Source organism: Rhinichthys klamathensis, unplaced genomic scaffold, assembly GCF_029890125.1.
Source record: "Rhinichthys klamathensis goyatoka isolate OS25496 unplaced genomic scaffold, OSU_Roscu_1.1 h1tg000059l_1, whole genome shotgun sequence".
NCBI lineage: Eukaryota > Metazoa > Chordata > Actinopteri > Cypriniformes > Leuciscidae > Rhinichthys > Rhinichthys klamathensis.
The window spans coordinates 7509976-7535742 of NW_026606604.1; the positions used below are offsets into that span (position 1 = coordinate 7509976).

General features: G+C 38.5%; 1 protein-coding gene across 2 annotated transcripts in view; it reads left to right on the top strand.

Annotated features, from left to right (window-relative positions):
* plppr5b (phospholipid phosphatase related 5b) overlaps nt 1–25767 on the top strand; it is a 64380-nt gene that overhangs the window by 9395 nt on the left and 29218 nt on the right. The window contains exons 2-3 of one of the 2 annotated variants that reach the window (XM_056249217.1): nt 2896–3084; nt 14194–14326. In XM_056249217.1, the coding sequence (XP_056105192.1) occupies nt 2896–3084; nt 14194–14326 (322 nt within the window). Of the gene's footprint in view, nt 1–2575; nt 3085–14193; nt 14327–25767 lie in introns of those variants that run through there. The other variant, XM_056249218.1, reaches the window with a different exon arrangement.

The following is a 25767-nucleotide window of genomic DNA, read 5'->3' on the forward strand; positions in this document are numbered from 1 at the left end:
TATATATATATATATATATATATATACACACACAAACATTTTAGTATTTTGAGAACAGGGAGATCATCTCGATTACATCATTTGCAGTGCTTAATGGGAGTGGGCGGAGCTAAAGAGCTATTTTGGAACATGTTGCTTTTTTTGACTCTCTGATTGGTGTAATTTTCTGTACAGCATCATGGGTAATGTAGTTTTTCCACCAGGAATTTCACTATTAAACATGATTATTTAAAAAAATAAGCTGAAATAATGCAGGCTGGTGGCTTCAGCAGAAGCAAATACCATCGATTAGCAACCTTGTAGCTCACGTCTGTCTTTTTAGGTTTTTAAGTTGTCATTCAAAATCAGTTTCCTTACAGAGAAAATTAATGTTTTTACATCCGGAACCCAACTGCTGCACGCTAGCGAATCATATTGACACTTGGTGACTGTTGGAGAGGATTTGGACTGTTAGGTTCTGATTAGGTGATGGATGAGTAAACCCTTCTGGGTGCCGGTAAGAGCACAAATAATGAGGAGACAGGTGATCAGATTAATTCTTTGTATTGGAGGTAGAGGGATGAGCCACAAAGGTATATTCAATGATGTACATAGTTTTGGAGGTCAGTGACTAACATCATGATATTACAGCTGCAGCAATCACCACGAACGAACAGGAATCGACAACTTTACAGCTGACAGCTCGCACAGATCACACATATACAGCAGATAGCGGCAGCTCAACTAACTACTGTACACTGCTCTGCATATTACCATGACTACGGTTTCAGAATAAAAGTCCCGACTGAATGAGCCTTTAATACAGTCACCATTCACTTTCATTGCAATCAGCAGCACGGACATTATGCTAAACAACTACTTGTGTGTTCCGCAAAAGAAAGTAAGTTTTGGGACCGCTTGAGGGTGAACATCAGAATAGTAACATAATTTATAGACCCCTTACTTGTATTCTGCAGTGGAAATGAAACAGAGTCATGGTGATACGCTTGCATGTATTGCACAAATGTTGTATTATTGCTCCTCTCATTGAATGCTATTTATTTCAATAAATTTCTCAGCCTGACACAAATATTTTGAAAAAAGAAATGACAATCCCTTCCCATCTTCTTAAGTATGCTGAAGACAGTCCATGAATTTCTCATGAAGCTTAGAAAATAAAGTGCACAACTTGCTTTGAAGTTGGTTTCCGTCGTTGGTCTTTTAATACCGTAGGAGCTGTTTATAAAAGCAACGATACAATGTGCAGTGTCTGCTTTTAATGGATTTATGAATATCACTTTAATTTGTTACATTACTTTCTAATATTGTCTCCTTTATATGCCAGTATGTAGTGATGTCTTTATTAGGACTCTGATTTATTGGTCTGTGGGTTTGGAAACAATCTAGGTCAGTTGGTTCCTTAGGGTGTTTCTGAACTGTAAAAATCAAGAATATGCTTTTCATGTTCAGTGATTCATACAGAACATGTTCAGAGCAAGTAACAAGATCCCCAAGATCATCAATCATTTCTGATCTCAAGTGCTAAAGAAAATCTTTGGAAACAAACAACACAATATTAATGTAGAGTAGTCCATTACTAATATATGAAAAAACATGGTCAAATTAAAGCACAATATCATAAGATCACACTCTTAAAAATAAAGGTTCTTTATTAGCATAGTTCCATGAAGAACCTTTATCATCAATGGGACCTTGTATTACACAAAAGGTTCTTAGAAAATGTTCTTTGGATTATTAAAATGTTCTTCACACTAAGAAAAAAAAAGGTTATTTTACGAACTGTTCAGTGAAAGGTTCTTTAGTGAGCCAAAAATGGTTCTTCTATAGAATCACTGATAAAATCACTAATCACCCCCTCCAGCTGCCATGTTTCTTCTCAGTGGAAACACATCCTAACTGTCACAGTAATGTAAATAACAGCCCAATTATCATGATTAGTTTTCCTAGAGTTTTCACCAGATGTACAGCTCTACCACATCACACAGTCAAACATATGCTAGCGCTGTAATTGATTCTCTGCAAGGTTAATGTGGAAATCTGAGGGGTTTCCAGCAGGGCAGATGAGTTTTATTAATGTTTTTGGCAAAGGGGAAAAATAATCCTTGTGAGACTTTATCACAGCTGTTTTAATATTTAAGGTTTATTATTAAAAAAAGAAATGTAATAATAACTGAAAAAGGTGAAATAGTTCTTTTGGTGTGAAAGAGCCAAGTTACAGTAGCCAAAAATATGTTTAAAATCAAACAAGCAAGCCCAGCCCAGGTGAGAAAAGTACCGCAATGCATTACTTTCCATAAAAAGTAACTAAGTAATGCAATTAGTTTTTCAGGGAGTAACGCAATATTCTAATGCATTACACTAGCGCGCCATTGCGCGAACCATCAAGTTTACAGTTTATTTTAAACATTAGCGTTTGTGTGTGTGCGTGCGTTATTTTATGATAGGTCAATTTTTTTACTTTAAATCATCACTTGATTTTCTTGCATTGTACCGTCTGTGAATTCGTATATTTTGCAGTTTTGTTGCTGTTCGTCAGTTTTAGAGCAGAGGTGACATTAGTGACTGACGGAATAGCGCCTCTCTTTTGAGCGGACGATGATGATGATGAGGCGCGGGCACGGCGCCTGACGTGTCTCTTCATCATCAGCTGCTTGGAGTGAGGAGCGCGCGGTGGCACTTTATCGCGCTCTCCTCTTTCTCGCTCTCTCATTCCGGCTCGAGCGCAGTGCCATGCGAGCGAGTGCGTCTTCGTGTGCCAACCTCGCGTGCGCTCGGAGCGTCAGACCCCGGCGAGATGCGGGAACTATAACGGGAGCTCAGATGTTTGGAGGTTCTCCACTGGATTGTTGGTAAATGTTCCTGCCCCACTCTCTGACGACCATGCTTTATTTCCAGCTGGTGATCATGGCGGGCACGGTCATGCTGGCATATTACTTCGAGTACACAGACACGTTCAACGTGCACGTGCAGGGATTCTTCTGCTACGAGACCGCGTACACAAAACCCTACCTCGGACCCGAGGACACGAGCGCCATCCCGCCCGCCCTGCTGTACGCGGTGGTCACTGGAGTCCCCACATTACTGGTGAGTCACTGAAGGCAGTTCTAATGCCAGTCAATACATTGATTGATAAGTGCTATTGATTATCATTGATAAGTGCTCTATCAATGAATGAGGTATAGCTTAAAAGCAGGCTTGAGATTTCTAAATGACAACTGTGGTGAATTGATTAGTGTTATTGATTGATAAGTGATCAGTTGACGTTGATTATTATTTATAAGTGTTTTATGTGCTTTCGATTTATTGATTAATGAATGAATGCATCAAGGCAGATTAGATTGTTTAGTAGTTTCATATGGACTTTCTTGATAAGTTGATGATGGATCAGACTAGAACTGATTTATAGGTAATAATACTTAATATTGATTTGGGTGTCTATGAGGTTATGATTTGTTAGTGATTTTCTTGTTGGTATTCTTTAATTGGGTTAAATTAATAATTACATGAAAGCCTATCAGACTAGAAATTAATGTGATCTCTTGATATTGATTGTCCTTAAAATTTATTGATATTGATTTAAGTGATTTGATATTGTTTGTCATTTGTGGTTTTTTTTTTTAATTGATTATTAAATGAATAATTTCATGAAGGCAGATCAAACTATATTTACTCGATTAGTAAATAACTGCATGGAACATGATTAGAGATTGATTAGGGGTTTGTGTGCGACATAGTTTTATGATAAAATGCAATTTGTTTAAGATTTTGATTGGATAATTGATTTAGCTTGCTTACCGGTATGCAAGAGATGTTTAATAAAAACAAAATGTGCTATTTAATACTGATTTTGCTTGAGGAGCGTTCTAAGTGATTGCATGATAGTAATTCAAGCTACAAGAGATGCAGAAAAAGGTTTAATAAAAAACACTTTGGTAATATGTGCACCAGTAGCATGATTCTGGCAACACCGTCTGAGGTACAGAAATAATGCACACCATGAGTCTTTAAGATAAGACTTTTATGTGAGTCATAACTGCCTTTCCAGCTCTTCTGATTTTTGTATGTTTATTTATAATTTTATTTATAATTCTTAAGCATTGCACAGAATAGTCATTTTAATGCATGCAGGATTGTATAATTAACCAGCAGATCCAAATGTTTACTGCATGTGTTCCATCTTGGTAAGTCAGCATAATGAGATTTCATTATCTATGCACGCATAAATTAAGCCTGTATATCATAACCCCCTCCCTCTCTCCTCATATCTAAGCCTTTGATGTTAGAGATCACACCAGGCTCTGCCCCAATACTGAATGCCATCATTAGCTTGTCTATTCACTCAACTGCGTCAACGTTAAATAACACTTGTTTATAGAAAACTGCAGGTTTTTTTGAATGAGGAAAAAGCAAACTGAGTATATAGCTACATCTCACATCTCACTGTCTGTAATTTAATGTTCACCAGCCCACATAATTTCATCACTGGCAGTGACTCAATCTGAAGTGCTGCCACGCTGGACCTTTGCTTCTCTGTCAGCTCATAGTGTGGTTCTATTCACCTAATGTGTTTAACAGATGAATGGCAGCAGATAAAAGAATGTGCTTAAAATGTGAACCTCTCTGTGTTCTCATTTGGTTCATTTTTATTTTATTTTAGGATTAGATGTGATTGGACCCCATGATTTTTATTTTGTTCTATTTCTCAATTTCTTTTCTTTGTTTCTGCTAAATATATAAGAGAATGTCTTGCACATTCTCTTTTTTTACTCTTTTCTTAGAGTTGATCACATTTAGTGGACGGGAATGAAGCTTCATTTGTTATTTGCTTGCATGACCTGTTTTCTTAGGGTATGTTTACATGACAACGATGTACTAAAAATTTAAATGTTTTTCCTTTGTTAGTTTTTTTTTAAAGTTTCGTGTACAGGCAACAACTTTGTCAAAACGATCCCTGTTCACACAGATCCACGTAAACTAATAAAACGTTGTATATTCAGGCCAGGCCAGTAGTTGGCGCTGTCCGTTTGTAAAGAAATACTAAGCGCCCGATTGAGCACGTAATATGCATGTATGCAGTATGTAGGACGTCACCGGTTTCACAAATTCGCATTTTTGTAGTTTACATGGAGACAATAACGGTATCATTTTCAAAAACTTGCTCTTTGAAACCAATTTTCAAAAGCTTTAATTTTTAGGCCCCCAAAATGCTGTTGTCATGCAAATGAGTGGGCAAAACACATAACAAGTTTTCTGTCTTTAGTTGAAACCAGTGGTGTGTAAAGTCTCAGCCTCAGGTGGTGCGCCATAGACTGACCAGAAACTGTTCAAGTACCGTCTATATGCGTACTGAACACAAACATTGCAAAAACTTTCTCCAAAACGCATGCTCCAATTTGATTGGCTGTTTTTAAGATTGTGTTTTTAAAAATAATTTGGGTGTGCAAATTTACATTGCATCTTTAAAAGATATTCAAGAGTTAAAAAAAAAAGAAGATATTTAATAGAAAGTAAATTATATCCTAGGGATGGAAATATTGTTGTTGTTGTTGTTATTGTTATTATTATTAGTAGTATTACTAGTAGAGAGAATGGGGGTGGTGAGATCTGGAAATTACCCAATAACAATGTTGTCATGCATTGTTTCTGATGTTATTTTATGTATTTATTTATTTTATTATTATTTTATATTTTTGCCCCTATGACAGTTGGATTATTTAGATAATTGCATTTTACATTTTGAGTCATGTTTTATTTACTCACCAAGGTTGTTGTTGTTGCTGATTAATTTATTTTTATTATTTTTTATTTATTTGTTGCAAATTTAGCACTTGGCGAGTATTAAATTCTTAGCCTTGCCTTCAGCAGATCTGTATTTTCTGCTTTGCTTAGAGTTACCCAACTCTAATGTAATGTGGACTATATACTTGATGCTAATAATAACCAAAAGTATACAGCATGAGACTAGATTGGGTTCAATAGTTTAAATGCAGAAAAAGGTGAGGGGTAAAAAGAGGGAAGGAAAGAAGAAAATCTAATGTGATTCCTTTCTGGAGACTCTAATAGCTGCATTTTTCATTCACAGTGCTGACAGGTTATAAGTGTCGCTACATGGCAGCTAGGTTGTTATATTTTTCCCAAACACCTTTTTGAGCAGAGTGGTGCAGACAGATATTGGCTCATGTTGTTCTAGACAGAAAAAATGACAATCCAGCTGCTGCGTTGCAACACTGTGACCCCAGCCAAAGCTGTCGTAAAGAGAGATGAACTCTATCTCCGCAGTGAAACCGCCACACTGTGATTTGTAGTCTGAAAGGCTTGCGGTAAAGATATGAGTTTTAGACAGAGATATTGCTCAGTTTGAGCTGATATTGGCAAAAATGGCATTGATGCTTTAAGGTGTGGGTTATGGGGGGAAAGTCTTGCAAAAGCAAAATGATAACAAAAATCCTTCAACATAATAAGTTCGCTGCCGGATTTGGATGCGTTTTTGCGATATCACCCGTAGACAGTCAGACGTTTGGATAAGTCAGACTAGTATGCCCATCACATCTTTTTTTTTTTAACGGATTACAACATAAAATCTTATTTAATACTGATAAATCTTCTGATAAGGAATGGAATTCGAAGATCACTGACAAATGTGCTAAACCATAACAAAGCCCATTCTTCGTCAGAGATTATAAGAGACAAAGTTTGAGTGTAATCGGTTTACCCAAACATTTTCATGATGACTTTTGCAGATTCACTTGACAGTGAAAGGTCAGACCAGTAGTCGTGGCAAGATTAAGATGCAATGTGTCAGTCATTTTAACTCATGATTTGCAAGTGCACTTGTAAACATGTCTTATAATGTAACACATACTCTCATGCACACTCATTCAGACGTCCCCTACCATCATGTGCCCTTGAGCAAATCACTTAACCCATTGCTCCAGGGGGCTGTCCCTGTAATAAAGATGTGCTGCAAGTCACTTAGGAGAAGGCGGCAATTACTACATGACTAATAACTATAACTAACAAGCTAATATAAGCATGCTCATATTTCACTGGACTCACTTTTAGAAATAAAGGTTCCAATTAGATTTTTACAGCTTGATGAAATGATTGATGTGGTAAAGAAAATATCTACATTTCAAATCGAAGAACATTTATTTATTTGAGTGTAGCATGTGTTGTTTTTGATCTCTCTAACTTTGAAGCTGTTGCATTGGTGTTTATTTTCTATAATGCATGAAAACTCTGAAGAGCATAGATACTGATAAATGACAGCTGTCTGCTTCTGATATGCAGTCGGATGTGATAGATCATCATATTCTTTGGATGATGTTGAGGCTTTCCATTTATGTTCGTCTTCTTTTATGTCTTAGTATACAGTATACACTTGTATGTCAAAGTAGAGTTGTGACTGCCATCAGGGACAATTCAACAACCAGTTTCTAGTATTGACACTGACAACAGAATTGTATGGCAAATCCACCATTATGCTTTCAAAAACATATTTAAAGGGTTAGTTCACCCAAAAATGAAAATTCTGTCTGTAATTACTCACCCTCATGTTGTTCCAACCCCGTAAGACTTTCGTTCATCTTCGGAACACAAATTAAGAAATTTTTGATTAAATCTAAGAGCTGGATCACTCCTCCATGACCGGCCCAAAAGTTATGAAAGACATCGTTAAAATAGTCCAAGTGACTACAGTGGCTCAATCTTAAGTTTATCAAGCGACAAGAATACTTTTTGTGCGCAAAAAACAAACAAAAATAACGACTTTATTCAACTAATCATTTCCTTCTCTGTGGGCCGTGATATTTCACGTAGTGAAACTACGCAAAGCTCCTAGGTTGTACGTCACGCATCACACACATGACCAGCGTCGGCCAATAGTGAGCCTACGTGTGACGTGCAACCTAGAAGCTTTGCGCAATATCACTACGTGAAATATCACGGCCGTACAGAGAAGGAAATGATTAGTTGAATAAAGTCGTTATTTTTTGCACACAAAAAGTATTCTCGTCTCTTGATAAACTTAAGATTGAGCCACTGTAGTAACTTGGACTATTTTAACGATGTCTTTCATAACTTTTTGGGCCGGTCAGTTTCGATCCCTTAAGAAGCCTATGGAGGAGTGATCCAGCTCTCAGATTTAATAAAAAATATCTTAATTTGTGTTCTGAAGATGAACGAAAGTCTTACGGGGTTGGAACAACATGAGGGTGAGTAATTACTGACAGAATTTTCATTTTGGGGTGAACTAACCCTTTAACTACATCCATTTAGCAGTTGTGGTGTTATATAAATGTGTATGGATTCAGGTGCCATTTATGTAATCGTTAGATTGTCAAAATACAGTAAATTACTTCACAACTCATATAAGCATGCTTAACTGCTGTATTTTCTTCTTGACCATTCCCAGTTAGAGCTCTCATAGCATTCATTGAGTATATTTTGTCTGGCACAGAGGGGTTATCTATAAGTAAAGTACTTAAGATTACAAAAATGAGCAAGTGTGGTTTCAAAATCTATTAGTATTATGCAGTGCTGAAATAATGTGTGTGGAGTCTCTGTCGGTACTGACCAAAAACAAAGGCCCTTTAAGGCAAGTCACTTCACTTGGCAGCCATCTTGGTAATGAAGATGTATTGTTGTTTTAACCAATGACACTTTGTTGTAGAATTTAATAGATGGGTACAAAAAGTCTTTTTTTACTGGCCTAATATATTTATAAATATTGACTTACAGGTTGCCAAATTTGTTTTGAAATCTTGTTTAGGAGAAACTTGAAGGTATGGAAGCTCATTTCCGAAATTATAGACCAATTTTCAGTTGGTAAACATGGTGACGTTTTTATGTGGGCGGAGCTTAGGTGGTGGCAGAACGATCCCTCTGGCCGCTTCACTAACGTAAAGTCTGCAAGTTTTGTTAGCTTGTTTTTAACAATGACTGGAGAAAATCCGATTTTATCTTAATGTGCAAGGTCACTCACTGTCCAGGACCACGATTGTTATTTGCAAAAGTTAATTTTAACGGACGGAACCAGATTGGCTGACCCGTACACTCATTGAGGATCTGACAGGATTAACGTTAACGCTACCTCCGGTTGAGTGGCCTGACTTCTACACCTACCTGATAGAGAAACGGAGGGCATTATAACTATGTGCTGAATGGTCATGTACAAGACTTGTGTGGTACGATCCGCAGTTCTGCCTAGCCAGCGCCATGAAGACGACAATGTAAAGAGTGACATTACGGTGCAATTTTAATGAGGTGAATATTTTCTAGAAATAAAAAATTGCAGATAAAGCATATAAATTTTTCATTGATTCTTGCACCCAACAACACAACAAGATGACATTTAATAATAAGAAGAATAATTTAAGATCCTTATTTTGTAGCCGAATCTGTGCTGGTTTGTATTTGCCGCCTCCAGTTTTCCCTTTGTTCTGCCACCAGCTAGCGCCGTGACGTAACTGTGACGTCGGCTGAAAATTGGTCTATAAGTAATAATAATTATGAGTTGAATTGAGTGAATTGGGCTTTCAGATGAGGAAAAGGCTTGTTAGTACTGGTTAGTGTTTGTTAGTATTGTTGTTGTGTTCAAATTTTTTTCTTATACCCAGTTTTCAGAGATTATTCCAAACATACTCCATTGTTGAGGTTTGGTTGTGTTTAAATATCTTATCTTTTTGTCTCTGTGGTCTTTATATATTTATAATCTTTATGACACTTGCTTTGTTACATCCCAGTAATGTTTCTGAATTCAGTGGTTTAAGGGTTTTTGATATAAAAGGGTGATTTTTAAAATGTAATCAGGAAAATCAAGAGGTTGTGACCCAGTGGAGTTTTCTTATTTTTCACAGCATTAGTATATTCTTCTTATTCAATACACCTCTAGATTTCTCTCCGTTCTACAGAACAGATTGAAAAGACGCTCTGACAACAGAAAGTGAGCAATGATGATTATGAAATAGCTGTTCATTAACACAGTCCAAACAAATATCTCTCCATTCTCAACAGCGATCATCTGGGCCCTACAAACCAGCGAGAAACTAACAGATGTTCATGTCTGGCTGAGTGATCAGGACTTCATGCTTGAATTGCTCTGTGTTCAGTCGGGTTTAGCCCATTAGGTTGGAAATGGTCGAGTTTACATGTCCACTTTTGGACATTAGCGTTGGGCTACACATCATGATTGTGTTGTCGTTTATTGGAGCGCCGTTATGTAGAAACGTGAATATGTTGTATTAAAACTGTTATTTTACAGTTTCAAATCAAGCTTGTGTAAAAATGAGTCAGAATTTAAATGAAAAAATCACATTAGGAAATGAGCTCCTTAGTTTCTTCCTCTTCTTAAGATCTTCTTGAGATCTACAGACAGCACTTAAGGTTGGCATTGGCAAGCATATTGGTAAGGTAAAAGAGAGGTATTTCCCCTCAGTAACTTGAAAGACTGTAACCTCATGCTTACCGCTAAAGATTGAACCACTTTATTCTAATGCAGATTAGTAGTTCTTTGTGTTTACACCACTGTGTGCTCGAGTTCATCTGTACTGTAATTATTTTTGAATTGTTTGGTGTGTTTACCTGTTTCAGATTATGAACATGTTTTAATCAGTGAAAAAAGTTTGTAAGCATGCAATCCAGACCTTAAGGGGTTTGTTTACCCCAAAATTCTGTCACTGTTTACTCACCCTCATGTCGTTCCAAACCCGTAAGACTTTCATTCATCTTCGGAACACAAATGAAGTAGCCTGGCATGCCAGACCTACATCAAGATGTTAGGTCTGGGAACTCTCCATTGACATACCTCAATCCGAGGGGCGGGATAAACGGTTACCTTTCAAAATCCCTCTGCACGCAATAGGATAGCGCTACAACCAACCAGAGCAACGAACGGTTGTGGCTGAGTGAGTCCCATACGTTTTTCCACCAGCGGAGCTAATTGATATATTAAACTTTTGCCGTATCAGGTCGGTAAAACTCCGAACACATCTTCCTTTTTTAAGAATGACTTAAGTGACGTTCTCTTAACTCCAAGTCCTCCAGAGTCGCGGCCAAAGCCGATTCGAAAGACCGCTGCATCTTCATTGTTTTCAAGTAGCAGGAAAATCACCTATGGAAATCACGCGGAATGTCATGAACTGTGCCGTCATTGTGTTAAGCCCGCCCGCCGACTCTATACACGATGTGATTGGCCTGACCAGTTTTTGGTTTTTACAGCTCAAAAGCCTATGGAGAGTTGCTAGACCACACTGGCTGCGAAATAATTTTCGCTGCCGCTAGGGTGCGTCTAGATTTCTAGGCTAAAAAATGAAGATCTTTTTAAAGAAATCTGATACATTTCTGTCCCTCCATTGACAGCTACGCAACTGACACTTTGATGCTTCAAAAAGTTCATAAAGAGACTGTAAAACGAATCCATAAGAATTGAGCGCTTTAGTCCAGATTTTCGGCTTATATTCACATATAAGCATTCATCAGCCCACACATCAGATCTGGTAATCGGAAGCTTAAACATGTTCGCTTGACATGCGAGAACCAATGAGGTTCATTCTTGTGTTACGCAGCACGTTTGAGCTTCCACAAGTACCAATGAGGTTTGTTCTCGTGCGTCAAGCATGTACGATTGAGCTTCTGTTTATGTTCGCTGATCAAAAATCTCTAATATTTCATTAAAAATATCTTCATTTGTGTTTCGAAGATGGACAAAAGCCTTACGTGCTTGGAACGACAAGAGGGTGAGTAATTGATGACAGTTTCTTTTATTTTTGGGTGAACTAACCCTATAACAGCTGACTGTCTAAACACTGTTTTAACCTACTTTTATACCTCCTGCTGTTATTCAGTCATTCATGCTGTGTTGTAGTTACTAGGAGTCACTGTCGTAGACTTACACAAGCAAGAAAAACAAGCATCCTGACCAGCTTGGGATTGCAACAGGCTCAACCAATGGTATGAGGTCAGGACGGGGCTATCTATTTGTTTGACCAATGGATGACAGGGGCCATGTTTAAAGAAACCTGTTCTAAACCTGTCTTTATTTTTTCTGTTCTGTTTGGTGACACCAGAGGTACGAAAACAGCATACTTCATATTCAGTGCACATTGTTCCAATGTCTTTGTAATCTATCATTACGATCGAATAAATTGCTTTCCTTTTCAGCTGACATCGCCAAGCCCTCTTATTTTTCAGCCCTCTAACTATCTGTCATATGGAGAATTTTTTTTTCCAACCTAGTAAATTCCCAATGGATAAAATCAAGTAATTTTTCAAGTAATCAAAATCATTTTTCACTTACAAATTGCCATGTCAGGGTCTAAGGTTGTTGCATTAAATATATAGAAGTATATGTTGGATGCTCATAACCTAGATTCTGCTGTGTATGTGTGTAAAGCCTTGAGCGGTTGTGCTACTGTTTTGAAGTAAGGAGGGCGGCAAAGGGGCCACCGAGCTCTTACGCTTCTCTAGCCAGATTTTGATGCGGTGGTTTATGCCGTTTGAGAATATAAGATTAGGTCCCTCTGCTTTTGGAAGTAGAAGATCCTACTTGCATGTATAAGCCCCAAAAGCAAACCCTCAAGGAGCTGGACAAGCTCTTAAATCACTCTGACAGATCAGGAAGAGCCTCAAGCTCCTCATGTGAGTCCGAATCCTGGTCTCTTTACCTCAGTCAAACTCGGATCCTTGTGCTCATAAACAGTCTCGGAAGAAAAAGAAATGTCTCATTAGTTAACTTTTATTGCAGATCGAGTTCTCTTTAAACACCTAGAATCTTTATGGATCCTAAAATCCATTTTTAAAGATGACATGAAAACAAATTTTCACAATTGAATTAGCACAAAATGAGGTTTGTAACAGATTTTAATTAGATTATGTGATGTTCTGAATGCAACAGGATTTTCAACAATAAAATAATGTTGGTCAGGCCGCAGGACTTGAAGCTATCCTTTGGGAATTGATTGGATTGTGCAAGGTGTCTTATTTGACAGGAGGTTGAAGGGGATGAGCTAAAAATGAGAGGGCTTGGTCTTGGTGACATCAGCGGAAAAGGAAAGTCATTTCAGAGGCAGAACAAGTTATTACATTTTGATGAAAAATTGCACAAATTCTGATGAATTATTCACAATAAGACCAGGAACGTGTGGTCTATTAATAAAGTAAAATTCAGTTTAAAATATATGTTGCTTTTAACAACGTTTTCATAGTTTTTCATCAAAATATTAATATTAAGAGTTAATCTCTTCTAATGATGTAACAAGGGTCACATAGTCAATGGAGAACATTTAGTAATAATATCTATCCAACTGACCATACACTAAAAACATTTGCTGCATTCAATTTTTAAGTACAATCAACTTGGATGTTTAGGTCATTTCAACTCAAATTACATTAAACTGACATTAAAAAATAAATTGAAACTTGTATAATGTATAATAAAAGTAAAAAATTGCTTAACTTATTTTGGTGAGTTAAAGCAATGTAAAAACATATGTTGTCATAACTTATTGATCATATAATTTTTTATAGTGTATGATTCAATCCTGTAGATGACGTATACTGCGTGAAAAGGCCTCTAGTCACAGCAAGGCTTCTGTCTACAACAATATTGCAACACATAATCTTCTAATGAATGCAAATAAGGGCAGAACAAACTCTTATTTGGATTTATGGGATGGAAATAATGCCTGTTCTCATAATGATCATCAGCACAATAAAACGCAACACATTTATTATTATTACGAGTCATTTTCAGAGGCAGGACCAGCGGGCTTTAACAATGCAGCCAGAGAATCAATTTCTTGTTTCTGTCTTGTTGTCGGTTTTAAACTTTTTATTTTTATTTTTTTTTTTTATCTTTTGTTCTGTTTCCTACCATTTCCATTGGCAACTGAAAATTTGTTTTTAGGTTGTAGCTTTCCACACACTAGTACAGTAGCTTCTTGGGTTCTGTACTCCATTCCAGACCTGATGAAATAAAATGTTTTTTTTTATTATTATTGTGGGGTAATTTACTTGGGTCAAAACCGTCTAGCAATGCCTTAGCAACCACCCAGACCTCCAAAGCAACATGGCTTAATAGTGCAAGTTTTGCACTAATAAGCACCACTCACATTTTCTTCAGACATGTAAAAACACCTATATAGCTAAATTTACTAGACATTTTTTAACGTTTTCTGATGTTCTGCTCTGTTTCAGATCACCGTGACAGAAACGGTGTTGTTCTTGATAGAGTATACATCAAAAGATCTTGACAGTCGAGAGAAGACCATCGTGAATGGGGACTGCTGTTACCTCAACCCATTAGTGCGGAGGACTTTCCGTTTCCTTGGTATGTCACTGCTATTCCACTTTATTTTATGGATCTTTTTATGGAACTTTGTGCCTTCATCCCTGACATTCAATTTACAGTTAAACCATTGGAATCACTTGGAAGTAGTTTTTCCTTCTTAAGAGAAAGAGGTTGTTCTAACCTACGTTAAGTGCAGTGCACTAGTGGCAAAAACCTTTGTATTTTAGGATAGAACCTGTGAAGGAATGTTTGTGAAGGACTTTATTATCCTTAAAGCAATGCTTAATTTAAGCCGGATCCTGTTCCGAAAAATGTCAGATGTGGGATTTTTGCGTTCCGGCATTTGTTTTTAAACAATCCAGCATTAGCATGTACATTACATGGCGACAGTGTGTGCGTGTGAGAGACAGAGCGGGTTTATGCAGATGTATTTGGAGAGTATGTTTTGCTATTGGCCCTCAGGATATATATTTTTGACCAATTAGCTTTCTTAAGTTCAAAATCACTATCATTAGTTGGTGCTAACTGCTTAATTTTTTGCGAGCAAGTAAAACGTAAAGTTTGGAGAGAGTGTTTATAAATTATTCTAATAAAAATAAGTTAATATCGCCAAAATGTCGAAAAGACAGTCAAGCATATTTTCATTTTCCATATTCACGAGTAAAGCTGATGGTGTTTTAAAAGAGATCCCGAAGATGTAACTGCTAATACTAATCAGGATAGCGGGAGACATGAGCAATGGGTCAGTCAGTATCAGGAATCGATGTATGACGTGAGAGAGAATATCACTGATCAACTGAACAATATTTGGTCTCAACGTAGCTATACAGTATATAAGTTCTTAGGGCCGTGCAGAAACCTAATAATGATTCTCTTTTTTTAATGAATAATGCTCTTTTAGTTGTTCCATCCCCATTTTGTGAAGTCATTGTATGTTCCGGGAAAACTAAAGTTGTATGGTCAGTGTCAGTCACACACTGTTTTTGATTAATCATTTACAAATTAAACGCTGCCTTAAAAGTGATGTTTAATTAGTGCTTTTCCGATTTCGCTTTCTTTGATGAGCATGTCAGCATTTATTTTGTGCATTCAGTGTGGATAAGCTACTACAGGTAAACATGTCAGCAGTGTGGAAGCATTTCACCATGACCAAAAAGGATGCTAAAGAAGCAATATGTAAAACTTGTTTGGCTGAAAACAAGGCTGCTCGTTGCTGAAGAACTTTACATCTGGTTTAATTTATCACCTCTTTATATTTATCATGACACCATGAATAACAAACTGAGTTCAATTACCCAATTAAACACATTTAATTAGATTTTAAGTTTAAATTAAAACTTTAAAGTGCCCCTATTATACTTTTTCAGATTTTAATTTCATGTACTGTGTAATATAGCTGTGTAAATGTAAAAGGTCTACATGTCGAGAAAACATCTAGAAATCCACTTTGCACGCACTTTCAAAGGTTGTGGACTCGGACAGTTATTGATATGGAAAAACTGATGCCATCGTTACTGTTTGTATCACTCTATCAAGTGTTGAGAAACTCTCTGGAGCTGAAATTCAGATATGGTAATGTGTGTTTCGTTTCTGACATGTGTTAGACCAATCACAACAGACTGGGCCATCTGACCAATCAGAGCAGAGAAGGCTCTCAGAAATAAGGGCGTTAAAGAGACCTGATCCTTGATCTAACCATTCCAGACACCGAGAAAAGATGTGATCCTGCAAAGAATATGTTTTTTTGACCTTGGATGCATGTAAACCTATTGTAGGAAATACTACGGTGGCCGAGACAGCTCAACGCGCTGCAACTGAAGCAAACACATGCAAATAGAAAAAAACGTGTGCAAATAGAAAAAAACACATGCAAATAGAAAAACAGGTGTGCAAATAGAAAAAAACACCTGCAAATTAAAAAAAAACACAACACACGTGTGCTCCAAATACAGAAACGCGCTGCAAAAGTTCACAACACAACCAAATACAGAAAACGCGCTGCAAATAACACAGACCACAACGGAAATGTTTCCAGGGGAACCAAATAAGTGACGAACCCGGCTGGGACGTGCTTATTGCTCGTGTCGTGAGCTTCCCTATGCCCTACTCCCTTCGAAGGGCAGATTGCAGAGCCCTTAAAGTGGGACTGTGGAGTGAGCAGGGCTCTAGTGTGCTGTTAGGCAGCCGTGTGGAGCGCACTTGATGAAGGAGCAACGAAAGACAACGTAATTTCCTCATTATTTTCACCTGGGATGTTCCCATGACAACGCAGCATGGTGTCCATCAGCTGGTCTTACGACAGAAATATAATGCTGTTCACATAACGGATGCAAATACATTTTTATTTTTAGTTTACAAAAAAGCTTTTAAAATATGCGTTATATATGTGTGTCTCAACTTAAAAAATTTGGACCCTACATTACCTAACATTTCTTACGAAACTTTTCTTTTTGAAAATGTAATAACATGAAACAATTTGTACAGTGTAACTGATGTATAGATAAATATCTTTCCTTCATGTTTTTCTGCTTTATCTTTTTTATTTATTTATTTTAGTTTCCAGCTCATTTTTATTTTCTCATTTGTGTTCTGATGACATTGAACATATTGTTAATACATTTTGTACATTGTATACAAGTTGTATGTCATAAAAAAATGTAAACTCTGTATGTTTTGCACAAATAAATACATAAATAAAGTATAATTTTAAGCTGTAAGCACCAGCACGCATAGATTTATGGATATCTATGCCCGCACGTCCCAGCCGGGTTCGTCACTTATTTGGTTCCCCTGGAAACATTTCCGTTGTGCTCTGTGTTATTTGCAGCGCGTTTATGTATTTGGTGGTGTTGTGAGTATTTGGAGCACACGTGTGTTGTGAAACTGATGAAGATGTTTTCTTAATTTGCGGATGTTTTTTTTTATTTGCACGCGTTTTTTTCTATTTGCATGCGTTTTATTTTATTTGCATGTGTTTTTTTCTATTTGCATGTGTTTTCTTCAGTTGCAGCGCGTTGAGCTGTCTCAGCCACCGTAAAATACATATATTTATACATACAAGATAAAGCACCTCCAAAACAAAATTGGGACCTTTAATAGCATAATAGGAGCACATTTTGGTTGCAGTGTTTCTGTAAAAAAATTATTTTCGGTGCATTACTACTGGAAACACAGTCTGTACATCTATATGATCTACAGGTGTTTTTTTTGTTGTTGTTTTTTTGCTGTTTATGTAACCTCACGTGCCCTACAGCATCATGATGGTAAAGCCTCTTCAACCACATCACATGCACTTAATGCAGTTTAACAAATTAAGACCAGACTTAATCTGATCTCTCTCTCTCTCTCTCTCTCTCTCTCTCTCTCGCTCACTCTTTCATTCTCTGTTTCATTTTGTCCCCCTTTTCAATCATTTTCTCCCACTAATGCTTCAGTGTTTTTCTGAGATAAAGAAACAGCAATGTCATGGATTATTAGCCTGATCCCCACTTCCATCTCCTATTCATTTCTGCATTAAATGGTTCCTATTCACTGCAGACTCTCTCACTTTCCGGCAGAATATACAGTACTTTAGTCATAGTTTCACAGTTTCCAGTGCCTAGTCATCCAGGCTGCTTGTTGGACATCTGACGGCATTAGCGGTCTTAAAGACTAATCAGATAAGCAGAATTCTTCCTAAGCCTCCTACAGTGCTGAGAAGGTCACATTTACTTTACTGACAGCATCTGTCAATGTTCAGCAGAAGTCAATGTGGCCCGGAGGAAATCGGATGTATCTTTGAGCTTCTTTTACAACGTTTGTCTCCTCAAAAGTATTGTCATGATTTAATCTACATGGTGACATTTTTATCTTTAAAGAGATATAACAGTTATTTCAAGCTCCAAATCATCAGGTTTTCTTCTTAAAGATAAAGTTTACCCAAATAAAAAAATTATGTCTGTCTGATCATTACCCAACCTCATTTTGTCACCAAAAAAAAAAAAAAGATCAGAAATCAAACTGAAATTTAAGTTGTTATTCGCTCTAAATCCACTGCATTTCTTAAATCTCATTCATGTTTGATGTCTGTGACCCTGTAAATTCATACAGGTTTAAGCAATAAGGTTCGAGACGTTGTGGTCAGAAGATTTGGATCAGTAATATTTTTTTTTTTTGAAAGAATTTAATGCTTTTATTCCACATGGATGCATTAAATTGATCAAAAGTGACAGCAAAGACATTCATAATGTTAAAAAGATTTATTTTGAATTAACTTTGTATTCATCAAAGAATCATGAAAAAATTTATCATGGCAGCAAAACTATTTTAGGTCATCAACATGGATAATAAAAATAAAGTTTCTTAAGCAGCAAATCAGCATATTTGAATAATTTCTCAAGGATCATGTGACACTGAAGACTGGAGTAATAATGCTGAAAATGCAGCTTTAAATTTCAAAACATTAAAATATAAAACAGTTATTTGAAATTGTTTTTACTATATTTTTGATCAAATAAATGCAATGCATATGTAGCACTTGTCTGAATTATTAGCAGTAATTTAGTAGATATTCTTTTTACTTTAGTTTTATAATAAAGATAAGATTTGAATTTCGTCAGAAGGATTAGGTATCGCTAAGGAGACAGCGGGTTGTCATGAAAAGTAACAGACAGACACAAGATTAGAAGTATAATTGGGTTCACTTTAAATAAAAAATAGAAAATTTGTCAAGTTAAAGAAAGTAAAATCACAAAATCACATAAACAATAGTCAAAACGATTGACTATGAAAATTCCCACCTCGAGTGCACTCTTGTCGGTGTTTTCATATATATACTCACATAGTCAGTTTAACACTCAGAAAGAAAATAGAAAATAACAAACAAGATGCAACAGAAAATAGTATAATCTCTCTCTCTTGAGACCCTTAAGTGTCTCACGTAAAAGTTCCAATGTCTCTCAAATCTGGATTGTGGTTGACCCTCAAAAAAAGAAGAAAAATAGTTCTTAAAATCAAATTTGTGATCGAGTACGAGTAGCACTGGAAACTCAAGGAAAGGATATCGGCCTCCTCTCCACAACGTGATGTCTTCTCCCTTTCTAAAGACTGGGTTGGCTCGCCATCAAACACGGAATCTACAAGACGTCACAGAAGGTCGTGCAGTCATCACATCTCCACGATATCAAGAAGAAAGAAAAGAAAAGAAAACGGAAAAACGAAAGGAGAGAGAGAAAAAAAAAACCTGGCCTGATCACAGACCAGTACATTCATTTAGTACATTTCAAAATAAGTTCCACATCAAAGATACAGAATAACATCTAATACACATTTACAATTACCATTTCTTCATGAAATAATATAATCACATTAATTTACCTCTGAATCAATAGCTCTCTTTCTAATACAGACACGTGGCCAACAATGGCGACGGTGAACTCTGAAATGAACAAATAATAACCATGCGGTTCACTATAACCGCTCAACTGAAGTAATCAGATAACCAGTAACATAAAGTACAAATATATTTTTTTCACAGAATTGATTAACTAATTATTTACCTTTGTGATCGATTTTTCTTTTGCTCTCACACAGGCGCAACTACAGGCGTGCGTGATCATAAAATGGCGTCGGTGAACTGCAATGTACAATGACCACGCGGTTTACTTCAGACATTTATGACTACTCGGATCAAAATACAATTTAAAGAGAAAATAACCAGTCCACAGCAACTAATTTACGGTTTAGTAGCAGTAATTCTATCTTATTATGAAGTAATACAGTCTTTTTATCATTAATTATATGATACTGACTCACCAGGTAGAATGTATTCCTCTATTCAATCGACTTCTTATTCAGAATGCATCAAATTAATAAAATCTCGACTTTCTCATACTCTTTCCACAGATTCTCAATCTAAGATTTATAGAAACGGATCACGACGATCAGATTGCGTCTGCTCTTCTCAATCAAGCTCGTCTCTTCTGTCATTGCGCATGCTCGTCGACACCCATGACTCAAATGACAAAGAGCTCTCATTGGTTGATCACTGAGCTTTTATCTAGAATGAATTTGAATATTTATTCATTTTTATATTATTCACTTTTTTCATCTCTTATCAACTTTTATTAAGGGAACAGATCACTAAATTGTGTTTAAATTAAATTAACTTTATTTAACCTGTGTTACATTCTCCCCTCCTAAATTCATGCAAGTCCCTTTGCATGTTCTGCTTGGCTGACTGGTGACCACACTGTGTAAACCATTAGGCAGCAAGGGAAGGACATTCAGATTTTCATCTCCACCAAGAGATTTAACAAAAGCCGAATTCAGACCTTGGAACAAAGATTGGACCACATATATTAATGGGTTTCCTGGCTGAAAATAAGTAAGTCGCTCTGGTTCTCCTCTCTGTCTAACAGAACGCCTCGGTAAGGTGTCTATCTCATCTTCTGATTGTTGTTCTGCTTTTACAGGAACATCTGAACTTTCAACAACACTGGTTACTTCAACTTCATCAACAGAACTACCCATTACAGCATCGACTTGGCCCTTATCAGGTAAGTTACTTTGTTCAAGGACACCGGGAACATTAAGAGGTAAGTGTTCACCAGGTGTATCGAAAGGTAAGTATTCATCAGGATTACCGACTGGTAAGGCTTCAATAAGTAAATTATTACTCTGGTCGCCCTGCAAAGTTTCGCCGGTTGAGAAAGTTTGTTCGGCTGAGGTATCAGCAGAATCAGCGCTCACGGTCTCTTTTTCCGCACAGATATCATGAACTGTAGAGAACCGTACTGTCTCTATATTTGGAGTATGACTGTACTCACAATACGAATTTCCTTCTTCAGGATCAGAGAGAGAAGTGTCATCAATTAACGGAACCTTAGGATTCTGTCGTGTTCGAGGTCTTGAGATGGATTTGTTTAGAGTGGGTGGTTCAACTTCGGGAGACGGTAAAAACCCACACGGGAGCAACAGATCTCTGTGAAGAGTACGCAGAGGACCGTCCTTTCTCTCTGGACGAACAGTATAAACTGGCAATTCAGCTGCCTGACTCACCACAACATACACCTCAGACTCCCACTTGTCTGCTAACTTGTGCTTCCCGCGTATCCTAACGTTCCTCACTAACACTCGATCACCAATCTCCAAAGAACAATGAGTTACGGATTTGTCAAACCTAGCTTTGTTTCTTTCTGCACTTTTTGACATACCACGTGACGCAAGCGAATAACTCTCTTTCAGATTGGTTTTTAGATGCTTGACATACTCGGAATGAGACTGTCGCAGACCATCTTGATACGGCAACCCAAAAGCAAGGTCGACGGGTAACCTGGGTTGACGTCCAAACATCAATTCGTAGGGAGTGAACCCAGTGACCTCATGTTTCGTGCAATTGTACGCATGAGCTAAAGGTTTTACAAAATCTCTCCAACGAACCTTGTCCTTTTCTTCTAAGGTACCCATCATACTGAGCAAGGTCCTATTGAAGCGTTCGACCGGATTTCCCCTGGGATGATAAGGGCTGGTTCGGGATTTTTTAACACCTGCCATTTCACAGAGCTCTTTAATGGTACGTGATTCAAAATCTCGGCCCTGGTCGCTATGAAGACGCTCGGGGAACCCATAATGCACAACAAAATTTTCCCAAAGACATTTTGCTACCGTCCTTGCCTTTTGGTTGGGTGTGGGGACTGCCACAGCATATTTGGTAAAGAAGTCAGTGATTACCAAGATGTCTCTCGTGTTACTCTTGTCCGGCTCTAATGAGAGAAAATCCATACAGACCAACTCTAAAGGTCTTGTGGCTTGGATATTAACCAGCGGTGCAGCTTTTTGAGGCAATGATTTCCTCCTCACACAACAACCGCATGTTCGGATCTTTTGTTCTACTTCCGCAGCCATCTTCGGCCAATAGAAACGAGACCTTACTAAATCTAGAGTTCTCTCTACCCCCATATGACCCATACTGTCATGCAAACTGCTCAATACAGAGGGCCTCAGTTTCTCAGGTAGCACGAGTTGGTAAGTAACTAATTCCTCTACTTGCCGCTTCCGATAAAGCACCCCATCTTTTAACTCAAGACGGTTCCACTCTCTTAGAAAGAAAGGAAGATCTGGGAGTTCCCTCCTGACTGTTGGCGGAGGCTTTTCTCCCGACTCTAAGAAAGACACTACTTCTCGAATGACTGGATCTGCCCTTTGCTCGTCACAGAGGTTCCCTGACAGGTAAGATACAACAGGTAACCCCTCTAAATCACCTTCTTGTGAGTAACTATCAGGTACTGCATCAGGGTGAAGTGCAAGAGACTCAACAAAAGCAGCACCAGACCCAACGTCCGTTGGCGGTCTGACCAGATGCTTCTCACATATCGCCTGAACTACGTCACTTGCGGTGTCACACGAATCTGCAGCTTCCGCGAGATGATTCTGCATAAACTGTTGAATTCGTTCGTACTCTTTTTGCGATTGAGGATTTTCAGGCAATTGTTCCTGCGGTCGCCTTGACAGACCATCAGCATCAGCATTTAACTTGCCTGCTCTGTACTGTAACTTAAATGAAAAAGTGGAAAGGGCAGCAAGCCACCTGTAGCTAGTCGCATCTAGTCTCGCCGTGGTTAGAACATACGTTAAAGGGTTACTGTCTGTAACGACGGTGAATTGGCTACCATACAAATAATCCCTAAACTTTTCAGTTACTGCCCATTTAAGGGCAAGAAACTCAAGCTTATGCGCCGGGTAATTGGACTCACTGCGGGATAACCCTCTACTTGCATATGCAATGACTCGCATCCTCCCTTCCTGTTCCTGATACAGGGCTGCTCCTAAACCCTTGGTGCTGGCATCTGTATGCAGGAAGTAGGTAAGTTTAGGGTTAGCAAAACCCAACACAGGCGCAGTAGTCAGGTTGTCGATAACAGACCGAAACGCTTCCTCACAAAGTGGGGTCCAACGGTCTCCGAACGAATCTTTAGGGTTATGGTATGAACCCTTACTCTCACTCCGTTTAACACTTTTCCTAGTCGGCGGATACCCTACGGTCAGATCGGTGAGTGGTTTCACAACCCTAGAGTAATCCTTAATAAAACGGCGATAATACCCCGAAAAGCCCAAAAACGACCTTAACTCCTTAAGGTTTTTGGGACTCGGCCAGGTTTTTAAGGCTTGTATTTTCTCCGGATCAGTCTCAACGCCGTGCTCAGACACAATGTGCCCTAAATAACGAACGGACGTCTGAAAGAACTTACATTTCTCAGGGGCGAGTTTTAGCCCATACTCTCTGAGCCGAGAAAGAACTTTTAACAGCCGTCTTTCATGCTCTTCCAAAGTTTCAGAAAATATGATTAGATCGTCAAGGAATACAAGTACTTCCCTGAGATTGATATCCTCCATACACTTCTCCATCAATCTCTGAAAAGTACTTGGGGCATTAGTGACCCCCTGAGGCATGCGATTAAACTCCCAAAACCCCAGGGGACAGACAAAGGCGGTTTTAGGTTTGTCTGCTTCTTCCACCTCTATCTGGTAATACCCAGATTTCAAGTCGAGTACCGAGAACCATTTTGATCCGGTTAAGGCGGAAAACGTCTCCTCGAGATTGGGTAATGCATATGCGTCTTTAACGGTTTGTAGGTTTAACTTTCTATAGTCTATGCACAACCGTACATCTCCGTTTTTCTTCCGCACTACTACGATAGGTGAAGAAAAGGACGACTCAGACTCTCGGATAATGTTACTCGCAAGAAGATCGCGCAGATGTTTGCGGACGGCTTCCAGATCTTGCGGATGGATCGGTCGCGCCCTATGTTTAAAGGGAGTTTCATCATTAAGTTGTATACGATGTTTCACTTTTTGTGTATGCCCAAAATCTAGATCGTGCTGACTGAAAACATCAGACATTTCTCTGAGTTTTTCTGAGATGCGGTCCCGCCATTCTTGTGGCACGGGGGACTCACCGAAATTCAAGGCGAAATTGGATTCCTGAGTAGGTAAGTGCTCACTAGCCGGGGAAACACTCGACTGAGGAAGCACGGACTCAACTGCATGCAGCTCTGCTATTATGCATCGTGGGGGAATGGTTATATCATGCTCTGTTTCGTTTTTTAGTACCACAGGCAACCAGACAGACTGACTACTAGAAGGGGTAAGTAAGCAGCGCTTCACAAACACACCACCAGGCAAGGAGGATTCAGACGGGTGTTCTACCACTACACGCTTATCTATCCCACCTGGTACTGCAACAGAACCCTTCACTACGACAGTTTGACCAGCGGACATGACCTCCGGTACGTTGCCTCTTAATCTCACATGACCCAGAACACCACTCGTGTTCTGCTTTCGCCTCGTTTCAAGGGTTTTCAAAACCACTCTATACCCAAATAGAGATGGCTGGTGCTTCTGGGATTCTGCTTGTAACTGCTGCTCATAAAGGATGTCAAGAGCGTTGGTACCTATTAAGATTAACGGCTGAGCGTGAGACTTCACATCTGGAACAACTAAAGCTACCGTGGCCACTTCAATAGTCACACCCAAAAACTCTTCAGGGAACGTGATGTCTACCTTTACGTAACCCTCGTACGGAACGGACAACCCATTTGCGTCTTCTACCTCTAATATATCGTCAAGAGGGTTAATCGGCTGCTCTGAGAGGTGTTGTTCATAAAAAGACTTAGGCACAGTCGTGACCTGGGATCCAGTGTCTAGTAGACAATGACATTTCTTACCAGCTATGCTGACTTCGGCAACACACCTAGCACCAACTAATCCCTTAGGTAGGTTTGCATTCTGCTTCCTAGAAGTTTGGCATTTCTTGAAGACACGATTTACAATGGGACCATTTGACTTTAACTCAGTTCCTGTATGGCCCACGACAGGAACTGACTCTAGTTTAAATCAGAGCTAGTAGGGAGATTCTGTGACTCCCACTGTAACTGTTTCTCTCTTAACAGCCTACGTTTAGCGGCGACAAGCTCGGGATTTGGCTCAGAACTACAAGACGATGCGATGTGGCCATCCTCACCACACGTGAAACAGTACCACGGCCTAGGTCTATCAGTTGATTTCTTGTTGACCGGAACTACACTCGCGGCAGCCCCTGACTTTCTTTGGTCAGGTGGTGCAGGCTTGTTGACAACCTCTCGCGACGGAGCTTTCTTTGGATGTTTTGATCGGACTGCAAGATTAGCTAACTGACTCTGAAGCTTGACAATCTGCTTCTTTAACTCGCGCGTTTCGGTTTCAAGAGAGCTCACTCTAGGACCTTCGTCTTGTTCTAATTCAGCAGAAACCCACGCTTTCTGAGAGTGCATAAACGCTCTCTGTTTAGAGGACCCAAGGTGTTGCTTCATTCGAGTTGCTTTCGCAGTAGGTTTATCCTCCTCTGTACGAAGCATAAGCAGAAGCTGTGCAAAGGAAGGAGGATTGTTTCGCTTTTGCTCTAGTCGTAGTTCGGTGATTAAATCATTATCCCAGCAGCCCCTGCAAAACTGCTTCAGAAGGTG